Below are 11,708 nucleotides of genomic sequence, written 5' to 3'. Positions count from 1 at the left end.
ACCTGCCCGCCCGCAGGGATGCCAGACAGCCTCCCCTCTGCCTCATCAGCTGACTGTGCCCTGGGCCCCTTCCCTCACCATGCCCCTCACATTCGTTGCCTTCCTGAAAGCCTGAGGCCCCCATCAGTTTTCATCTTCTGCTCCCGTATCACAAAGCACTGCTGCACACATCCGTGTCCTCTTCCAAGCTCACCCACCCCACCACCACCTCTCTCCGGTCACCTTTGCTGACCACAAGCTCACCCCTGGACAAGTTTCACTTGTGCTACCTACAAAATTTCCTAGATGAAGCCTTGCAGCTTACCTGCTGTGCTCAGAAATAGCAGTACTGGGCTGAGGGTGAACTGGCCCGCGTAAATGAACCCAACAAAATGGCAGATGCTTTGATAAGCCCTAAGAAACTACCCATGTAAATTCTCATCTAGAGCAGAAAATGGTGCACACTAAGGCTATCAACTGGCATTTGGACTAGCAATATCCCTGTAGTTACTCCTCTTTACTACGCTATTGAAAAGTGAACACTCTAGTGAAGGGAAAGTCCCAGCTGTGAATGGCGTACCAAACTCAGAGTTATACAGAGATAGCAGGGAGACAGAAATACTGTGAACACACTACATACCTCATACGAGTTTGGTTGATGCGATCTTGTTAAAAGGAGAGGGCTAGAAAAATCATGTGACGAGCAAACAAACCATTACCTGTTTCATTCTCCTGACTTTAATGGGGAAAACGTGTTTAGGAGTTGCCCATTAGCCTTATGCTTCTGCAGGCTCCCATTTAAATTAATGTTAACAAAACAGGCACTCCTGAATATGTCTGCCCATATACTGATTCCGGGGGGGGGTTATTATATTTCATCTTGTCTTACTGCTGGTTAAAAACCTGAGCAGTGATCTGCACGAGCTGGGAATTCGAGGAACCACAACGGTTAACGGAGAGTATTTCAGCCAGGCTGTCGCATCGGTTCAGCACAAACCTTAAAACAGAAGCCTGAAAAATACAAGGTTTGAAAAGAAACATCAGCATTGGTTTAGTCCAGGTGAGACAAGATGATGGCAACAACGACGTTTCTCCTCTTTGGACTCATTTCCAAGCTCACTGCCTACACATTCATGTTCTTCAGTTGCACTTTACAATCAGATGCAAACAGGGACTTTCTTGTGATGGTTGTGAATGCTTTACTATTGAGCCTTATCAATAAATTACTTCCCTGAAAATCAGTTTTTCTAGAACTAAAATCTAATCTGGCAGGGTTCAATAAGTAACAAGATGAACCATGCAAACAAAATATCACTAAGTTACTTTAATAAATTTTTATCACAACAACGTTAGGAAGAGCATGTCCTCGAAACTTAGTTAATCTTGGATTTTTATTAATATTTTGGATTCTTTTTGTTATGCCCTGGCCTCTGACACAAAGCTGTCTTCATTGTGATGCTGGAACAGGACAGATCTTTAGGCATGCTTACGCCAGTGATTCTTGTCTTATTTTACAGCACTCTAATAAAAACAGCACCACCAGTTGACGGTATTCTCCGCAGAACATTTAAGAAACTGGTCATCACACTGAATCAGAGTGTCTGGAGAAGCCAAGCTTATTACCAGGCAGTAATTCAATGGTCTAGCTTCCAAGTCTTTTCATCACATGCATCATTTTCTGTTCAGCACCTTTTACGATGCTTGTTACAGTAACTTTATTAGGTTATGCTGCATACAATAGGATATTCAAAAATTCCACCTTGACTGTCACAGGGGTATCTAATACTTCCTGGAAGATAACCAACAAACATTTTCTTTATGTATATGATCAGTATTTTGAACGTGCAGCCACTTGTACGCCAGTACTTACCTCTTCAGTTAAATATAAGAAACCCTAAGAACATCGAGACACATGAAGAGAAAGCTTTACTATATTTTAAATGTATTTTGGATGGTTCAACTTAACTCATTAATTACCCTTGAACTCCAGAGCTTAATTACACATTTTTACAAAAACAACATCCTATCTTACCATTAACCAAACACAAAATTTTAGAGGTGTTTTTATTTTTTTATTGTGCAAAACTTAAGCAACAAGTAAGTCTTACTAGTACAATGAGCTGAAAAAGCAAGGGATATTTAAAAGAATATTCACATTCAATGTGCAATTTTTATCCCTACTTCCATCTCTTGATGTGGAATCTAGAATTCCCATCATTAAGTGCTATCTGAAAATGCCAACATCTTGCTTCACCTTTTATTATTTGGAAGACATGCAAAATGTATTTTCCATCAGGCCTTTATAGACAATTAGAACAGCTGTTTAAGTTGATAAATACAAATTAGACATCGAAAAGGGTGAAAAAAATACATACCAAAGGAATCCACCTAAATGGTGGCATGATTGATAATTTATAGCTTATATTAAATAAATTGTTATTCTGATTTTCCATTTGAACTCAAGAATTTAGCAAATAACATAGAATTTTGTTTAAAAATCTGGCATCTTCTAAAGTGAAAAAGTAATTTAATTCAATAATTTAATTAAAATCATTAGCTTGTTAGACATCAAGTGCTAGCAGTCAAGGCAGTACAAAGACTGTTTGATGTTTACATAGCACCATATGGATATATATCTCCTTCAGAAAGAGAGATTATGTTCATCTGGGAACATAACCTGAGCATTTCCTGAAGATTTTAGGTATCTTTGCCTTCTTTATCATCAATGTGTGCCACAATTAATGTGAGCAAAAATGCACAGAATTCCACTCAAGCCTTAAGACGGTGCTATCATTAATTCAATTCTCTGTGCACAAAAGTATCAGGAATTCTTCAGTAGTCAATTTAACATTCAAAAGCAGATCAATAGTTCCATGTAAACTCTTTGTTAAAAAACAAACCACCACATAATTTGGCTTTAAAGTGACAAAGTATTTTGCTTAATTTAATTTACTAAGCTGGTAAAGAATTAATATCAAACTACATTTTCAAAGAGATGCAGAGGCTGGATTATCTGAAATTTCAAAATACACAAAATATATAACTATATAAAGAATCTCCAAAACATACAGCTACGATTTGTTACAGTGGTATTGTTTGTTCCAGTAATAATCCTTCCTATAAGGAGGTTGCATGCTAACTAAAATACACTAACCTGCTGTAGTTGCCAATTAGAAAATATCCCTCTGCACCCACCCCACACCCCACCCCAAATTTACTAGAAAGCAGACTAGAAGTTCTATCTAAAGGAAAAGGGAATTGTGCTCACTATCCAGATGAGCATTCCCTAGCCTTAATCAAAATCTTCTTGCCAACTTCTCTACAATTGTTAGGTTTAGGCAAGTAACAAATCTTGCAATGATCATAAAGAGTTAAAAATAGACAGAATAACTAACAAGCCATTTTCTGTACTTCAAATCACTGAAATCTACGTATCAAAATATTTATGGAAGCATGAGCATTGGTGTCATCACTGACTCTTACAAACTGAAGCTTCTATAAAAGTTGCACACATGGAAAAATATGCCTTGAGATAAACAGAAGTAAAACCCAACAGAAGAAAGATTTCCTAATATTGAACCCTGATTCCTTACAAAGTAACACATTTTTCAGTGATAAAGACTGCTCATTATTTTGGCCCTGTCTCTCTCCTAGAATCAGCTTCATAAGCTGTTATCACTTCAATTAAAAAAACAACCCTGTTAAAATATTGTATATGGAGTTCTGGATTCCATAAATAAAACATATAAGCAATTTCATATTCTTGCTATGAAACATAAACTAGAAAATATGAATGTTTATGAAGAAACAAAATCACATTTTATGTGTTACGTCTATATCGGTATAGATCTCTGTATTAATGGAGAATTCAGCATCTTTATAGAGTTCAACACACGAACAAAATTCAATTACATTTTCGAAGAAAATTCCAGTTTAAAAAGGTGTAAGTAATTTCATGTACGGCAGGCCAACGATCTAAAACCAAACCTCAAACAAAGCTGTACAAAGTTTGCTTCAAAATTCCCCATCCCCCAAAAAGGCACTAAGTGGTTTAAGTGTGCAAATGGCTTCTTAGAAGAAACAGTGTGCAAACAGAGCCTGTTCCATTAGCTCCGCATTCTTTAATAATTTCCTAGGAAGTATTGCTATTAAATGTTATCTACGGTATGAATTTCTGAAGAACAGAAGACGGTCAGTCCACGGAATCACAGATATCTTTCACTCTCTGATTGAAGTCTTCAGGCTGATCAGCATACACGTAATGACCCGCACCAAGGATAGCCTAGAGGACAAAGGTGAACAAACAGGTCAAAAGGACAAGAATATAATAGAATATAATATAAATATATTTATATGAATATATTTATATAAGTATAAATATAAAATAACATAATAAACAAATAAATAAATATGGGGATAGCTGAATAGTATCACCACAAAAACAAAACCACTATTACTTGAAAGGAAAAGTTTCCAAACTGAAACTGATCTATTGCACCCAGTGTGTGTTAATGAAGCAGGCAAAATTGCTGCCAGGAGGTGGTATCATACAACCTAAAAAAGACTGTAAATATACGGCAAACTGAAGGTTTGTTTCACCTGTTGAATGAACTTTGCTAAACAGGAAGAAAGGACAAAAACATTACTTTTTCAATTGCACACCTTGTTGAAAAAAGATTCAGGTAAATGCAAATAACTGCAAAACAGAAGAACGTATCAAACCTCTGATTAACGTTCATCCCTTTCATTCTCTGCTCAAACAATTCTGCAATGTAATTCTTTAGTTCTTTAAGTGTTTGTATGATAACATCTAATCATTTGTATTCCCATATTATGAAAATTATATGGAAAAGACTAAAGAAGGTACTAGGATAAATGATTAACAACTCAGAGACTTAAATTGCTGACGATTTTCTAGCCTTCTAGAAGCAGATTTTAGTCCTCATGATTAACTATTACTGAGTTAAACAGGGGAAAGTCAAATCCAAATGATGCAACATATGGGGAAAAAAAACCAACAAAGTTCTGGCCTATATCATTCCACTGTAACTATGTAAAAAACATTATGGGCTTAAGTAACCACGCACATGGTGGTTACTGCATTTCTATAATTTATCATTCTCTGACAAAACTGGTATGAAGAAAGCCATAGCTGTCCTGCACAGCAAAGGTACTTGATTATTTTAATTCTACAGTCAATCCAAGATTAATTTGTATTTAAATCTATTTTCCCCCTCCCCCCATCAAAACACTCCCTCTTAAGTCTTTAAATTGAAGCATGATGCTTTAATTATATCTAAATTTCCTTCACTTGGAGTACTGTCTTCAGGTCTGGAGCCCCCAGCACAAGAAGGACATGGACCTGTTGGCCTGTTGGAGCAAGTCCAGAGTCCACAAGGACGCTCAGAGGACTGGAGCTCCTCTCCTCTGAAGACAGGCTGAGGGAGTGGGGTTTGTTCAGCCTAGAGAAGAGAAGGCTCCGGGGAGAGCTTATAGAGGCCTTCCAGTACCTAAAGGGGCCTACAAGAAAGCTGGGGAGGGACTCTGTGTCAGGGGGTGTAGGCTGTTGTATGCTTCTTAGTAGTGATTTTTTGTTGTAATTTAACTCTTGTGTTAAGCAGCAGTGTGATACTTTCAGATCTGGACATCTGCATTTATGACTTGTATTTGCGCTCTTCAACATGTGTAAGCAGTTCAGTAACAATGTCTTTTCTCCAAGTTCCAGCTCTGATGTCAGCTATATCAAGATGATAAAAACTTATTTCAATGACTTGTCAAAATATACTATCAGCATCACATGAATATTACTGCCCAGTTAGGACGAGACATCAGTAAGAAGGCAGCTGACACACAAGAACGTTATATCACCTCATAGCATTGTAACATACATGCATGTATATTTAATTATCACGTCTGACAGATCTGACAATGCACAAGTTTACTTTAAAATAAACAGGCAAATCCCCAGGTGCTTACCACTGACCACAAAAATTATGTGTATTAGCACACTACAGAAAAAAAATTAAATTGTAAAGCAGAGAAGTGACCTTGTTCAAAGATATCATTCAGTTTCCAGTGCTACAGTAAGTTTATTTCTTCCTCTGGGAAACACTCTTTTGTCTGGATTTTCTTTGACACTGTCTTTGACACGCTAGCACTTGTTTTCTGTCTCTCCATTAAAGAAATCAGAAGTTATTACCCTGGTCTTTAAATCAAAGGGACCTCATTTCCACAATTGGTAGAAAAAATTCATAGATATGATTTAAACAAATCCACACAACAAACTAAACAACTGCTTAGAAATTGAACTTACAATTGTCTTCACATATGAATTTGGTCTCAGAGACTGGATAGTGCTGCCAGAATTGCCATCTATACACGAACGTGCTCCGTAGACCACAGTGATAGGAATGTCTTGATCCATTTGTGGAATCCGTTGCAGCATCGGCCTTTTTGCCCATCCGTAAGGAATAGTCATGTTCTTGAAAGCTGTTTCACCACTTCAAGCCATTCAAAAAGGGTAAGAGTAATTAAATTTCCAATGTATTTGCTTTTTCTCTTCTCCTTTCCCCATACCTACCTAGGAATTGGAGTATCTGTGCCTTTTGGTAATATAGACAAAAGAGTGCATGAGGATGGGATTTTTGACTATTAAGAAACATAGATTTTCAAGCAGTTTTCAACAGCCTTTTATATATATATATATAGTGCTGAGTGATAACATTCAAAAGAATAAGATACCAAATTTATTTATTTTTAAGAAAATCTTTACAATTTAAACCACTATAACAACTTTGGGATTAAAAATAAGTGCCCAACCTCTCAGAATTAAGACACAGGTAATTTAAAAGAAATAACAAATTAGGATAGCTTCTACATCTAGTTTCTGAAATTCATAAAAAGTGCAATGCTATTTTTTAATTAATACAACAAACATTATAATAATAAAAACAAAACAAAAAACACATGCACACTGTTGCCATGACCATTGGAGGGAGCAGCAGGCCATCAGTAAACGAAAGACTGACTTCAAAACATACACTAGGAAACTCACGCTCACCTGGGTGACTGTACATTGCAGTGATAGATATATTCAGTCACTGTGTTATCATCAAACATTGATGCGTATTTTCGTTTGAAATCTGGTCTTAAACGCTGAACAAGGCTTAGTCCTGTCAAAACAGAAAATTAGAAAAATGTTAGTAGAGACAACTTCATCAGACTGCCTAACACTTTTCATTAAAACCCTCCAAACATGCTCCCATGAAACTCACGGCTAACTTTGATGACTTCTAAAACAATGCTTTGTTATACCACTTACAAGTCTTAGGAAAACACAACAGAAAACAGGAGCTATACTTAATAATTCTGAAAGATTTTACATTGTACCAGAAGAGGGACAATTTAATCCCTACTGAATACGGGGAATGTTTGTGAAGGGCCACTGTAAACATAAAAGAAACAAGCAAAGGGAACCAGTGAAAGGACTAAGCAGATACCATTTTGCCAAAAATTTAGTCTTGCACGATAGTAGTAACGCTTTCCTTCTTGCTCTGGCAGGACTGGGTGTGCCAATAGCATCCGGCCTTTCAGAATCAGAAGGCACTGCTGAAAAAGCTGGGCTGTTTTTCTTCTTTAGATGCAAGTTTGTACTCCTCCTATTTATACAACAGTTTTCTTCTGAAGTTAGTTCACCTAACTAGTGTTTACGTGAAAGAAGTCCATGCTGAAAAACGGGTATAGAAATCTTGACACGAGTACAAGACATTAGCAGTGGACTTGCCAGTATTAGGTTGATGGTTGAGAGCTTACTGATCATAAGAGTCTTTTCCAACCTAAATGATTCTACTATTCTGTGATTCTATAAATTAAGAGATTTAAGTTAGGAAAGCTATTACCCACATGCTCTCTTAGCAGCCACAGAAAAGAGGCAGGTCCTTTCAAGGGGCAGTTTGGGCTTTTTAAAGTTAAGCTCCTATACTGAATCACTTCCTTAAGAAATTTACCCTCTTCTAACTGACCAGGTGGATCTTTGGGACAAAAGCCTCATAAAAAGCCAATCTCAGTCTGAGGATATTATTCACCTCTGAAGACAGAGGCTCACCATTTACTACTTGAGTTTATAAACTGAAAATACTGTTGTTAATCGGTGCAATCACGATGATGTCACTTCTGTCCACCTGTTGCTGGCCAAAGGCCTGGCACTATTTAAGCAGACCTCCTAACAGTAATCTATGCTTTTGTAACCTTGAGGTTAGACTATTGCAACATGCCCTTATGTATGCTTTAAGCCAATTTAGAACATGAATACAGTGAAAGAGAAAACAATTTGCTTATGAAACAGAGATTTAAGTCCTGAAATGTTGAAGGTTTTGCAAACTTTCTGCAATTTGCTCTGCCACCTGTATTTTCTCTATAGAGATTTTAGTTGCCAGACTTCTGGCTTTTTCTGGAAATCAACTAACTGGAAACCACTCAAAGAAAAAGATCTCTCTCAATTCTGCTTCTCTCCCACGTTTAGGTATCTGCCTGCAGGTTTGATTAAATATCCATGTGATACCACTGTGGTACCCCAAAGAACCCTGCCCACACGTAAGTGTCTAACTCCTACCTTTGAACAAGAGCAACAGGCCTTCTACTGAGGATCACACAGTTATGCCTGCCCAGCAGTTCAAGCACAAGCGTTACGTAGAAAGAAACCTGGGTTTGCTTCAGTGCCTTATGCGGGTTGGATTTGATGCCTGCACTGCTTAAACCTACCCTTCTCTAAGAACTACACCTCACCTGTCAAGAATTACATGGTAAATTGATGATGGGAAGCTTTTTGAACATCTGGAGTGAGAAACTGATGAAAAGTTTTGAAAAGCAGTGCCCTGAACTTCAACCTACAGGCAAGCCTACTTTGGGGATACCTGGACAAGACAGGGTCTGTTTCCACAGCATAGTTTGCACGGCATTTACTTGCTATGGGAGACAACTTCAGATTTGAACTCTTCCAGCTGGATTGATTTATGCATACATTTGTTATTGGATAAAATGCATCAAATCAGTGCTTATCACTCAATATGCTTCAAGTTGTTTTGTTAACCAGATTAGAAAGCATTTTACTTAAAAAGAAAATCTGTTTGTACAAAACATTGCTTGTTTGAAAAGCTAATTTTGTCATCCTTCTGAAAACAATCGAATATATTAGCATGTTAAAATACACAATCTATAGGAAGAGATTTAAGAAACAGATGTGGTTTATACAAAGCCTAGAAATTCCACTAGTTCCTTTCAGACTGAACACTAAAAATGATGGAGAGGTTAACAGAAAGTTATAAATAACTTCTAAGGGGTCTGAAGGCTATCTTTTTCCAAGCCTCCCCAGCAGATACTCCAGTAACACAAAGAGTAATAAACAGATTACCTCTTGTCCTCTAGAAGGAATACATACGATGAATTTAAGATTTGACCATGAACTTCTCCCCACTGCCCGTATCAACTAAAACTGCAGTATTCTGGTCATCTCTACCTAGTCCCAGTGTTAGGGTTTATAGAATTTATCTCATCAGTGCTTTTGAAGAGACATAGAAATATGAATGATAGACTGCTGCTGTAATGCAGGACACTGCTGAGGCTCACAAAATTGCTCGAGTAACAGGAAAATGGCCAATGGAAAAGAACACGGTTTCAATTTCTTTAAACTCCAGCAAAAGACAAATGTACTTAGGAGACACTGCATTCTAATATTAAGCAAAATTGGAAATCTTGTTTGTCAATCAAACTGCAATTGGAAGGGAAACTAAACGGACTGTGACTGCAGGCAACTAGACAACCTTTTCACAGTAATGCCTCTTTGTCAGGCGTCACCAGCAGATGTCCACATAACCTGTCTCATTGTAGCTGTAGCCTACAATACGTGCTATAAATTATCACACTAGTATTTCTAACAGAAAGATCTTGCCCTCTTGTCCTCAGGAGTTTGTCTTTCCTCAAGCCCTCCCACCTTCTCCTCAAGCTATATTCTCTGTGGGTGATGTGGGCTTGCAACAAAGCATATCTTAATGAGGTATCTGCTCCTTGCTTATGCTTAAGGCAAACTGCAACAGTTTTTAAGAGTAGCTAAAACTCACCAAAGGGTCCTGCTATCCTCAGCCCAGCTAGCGGATTAAATGGACTCAGTATAGCTCCTAGTGCTTTGATCCAGATTGGAATTGGTCTTTCGTGTTCAGCGTTGTCAGGCCTCTCTGGAAAACCCCATGGCTCCACTAAGATAAGGTGTTTGACCCTGTTGGCAGAAAAGGTTCAGAGGTTTAGAGTACAGTAACTTTCCTTTGACTGAGAAAGCCGTAAAATTGCTATCTGAGGATGACGCAATCTGTTTTAGTCACTTCTGTCATAGTGGCCTTACTACGTTTCTGATCCATCGATGATTTTGCATTTGGATGCTAATTAAAGAAAGATGAATTTCAACTAATCATATGTAGGAACACCAGAAGCTTGGAAGCTCATGTCACAAAGAGAAACTCAGCATTCAATAGATACCCACTATCATACGCATTTGAGAAAAAAGTAAGTCTTTTTTCTGTTTTAAAAAATGACCAAATCCATATACTTGGTTTATGAAGGAGCAGCTTAATTTGAGAGAAAAAAAGGGAATTGCACTTGTTTCATTTAAGTAAACGTTTAAAAATCTGTCACTCTTTTCCAAGCCATCTCAGATCTCTGTTCTGTGACGGGATGCAATTTATCTGAAAAAGGAACTTATCAAAGTAAAAGTTGATCTGAGTGAAGCAGATCAAAATTAGCAGATATTTTCTAAATTTATTGATTTTGGTTGATAAAAGTAATGCCTGAGAGACAATTTATAAAATTATCACTCAAAGGAATCTCAGTACAGAGGGTACAGTAGGAGTCTCCAGCACATGTAACAAATCAATCACTTCATGCTGCAAGTCACCCTCAAGCAAAAAAATTATTTCATCTTGATGGATTGGAATCATCCATTTGTTTAATCCCATAATAACACCCACTCTGACAGGACTGTGCTAGATACTGCTGATACCTGGAAAAATGACTCAAATACAGTTTTGCATATTTAAGGTGATTTTGCATGCAGGCTTCAACACTTTACTTTCTTCTTCAAGACTTCCTTCTCTTTCAAAGCCATGAGATTAGGTATTTAACACAGCAGAGTTCTTAGTGCCTAAAACGATTTTAGAAGTGATTCCACAGGCTATTTCTGGACCATAATCGTTTGGGAAACCAAAAATCTGTGCTTGAAATGAGGGGCTGAAAAGGATTAAGCTCACAAAGATGTTTCTTGGCTGTCAGCTCAGCCATGAGCGTATTTGCACACAGCAGCAAACAAGAACGGTAACAGAGGACAGGGTAGAATTTAACTATATAAACCAAGCAGGGGAGATTAGAGGCTAAGGAGTGTAAGCCGTGAGGGGCTGTTCAGGACAACTAAACATTCTGTGCACAAACCGTGCCCTTAAACATAGCACAGCATGCACATAAATAAAAACAGAGTAAGCTTTTTTGTCTTGTGTTGTTTCTTAATATTTTCCTTCCTTTTTTGCATTCTTTCTTTTGGTAATCAAGTCTAAAGTATAAGCTGTGATAAAGGGAAGCTGGCCATGAAAATCATTCCAAAAGTGATAGTCCAGAAGCTGCAGTATTTGAAAATCATAACCCCACGACCACGCAGGAATACTCTAAATGGGAATCTTTTTGAATTAATG

At 37.5% G+C, this 11,708-nt stretch overlaps 1 protein-coding gene across 2 annotated transcripts in view; it reads right to left on the bottom strand.

Annotated features, from left to right (window-relative positions):
• Nucleotides 1-2,029: 2,029 nt before the first annotated feature.
• ABHD5 (abhydrolase domain containing 5, lysophosphatidic acid acyltransferase) overlaps nt 2,030-11,708 on the bottom strand; it is a 29,273-nt gene continuing 19,594 nt past the window's right edge. For both annotated transcript variants that reach the window (XM_083823163.1, XM_083823164.1), the window contains exons 4-7: nt 10,095-10,249; nt 7,040-7,151; nt 6,293-6,479; nt 2,030-4,261 (exon numbers count right to left, since the gene is read on the bottom strand). In XM_083823163.1, the coding sequence (XP_083679289.1) occupies nt 4,172-4,261; nt 6,293-6,479; nt 7,040-7,151; nt 10,095-10,249 (544 nt within the window). In that variant the 3' untranslated portion in view covers nt 2,030-4,171. The remainder of the gene's footprint in view (nt 4,262-6,292; nt 6,480-7,039; nt 7,152-10,094; nt 10,250-11,708) is intronic.

The sequence above is a fragment of the Anser anser genome, assembly GCF_964211835.1.
Source record: "Anser anser genome assembly, chromosome: 2".
Lineage (NCBI taxonomy): Eukaryota > Metazoa > Chordata > Aves > Anseriformes > Anatidae > Anser > Anser anser.
This window is presented reverse-complemented; position numbering and strand designations above follow the sequence as displayed.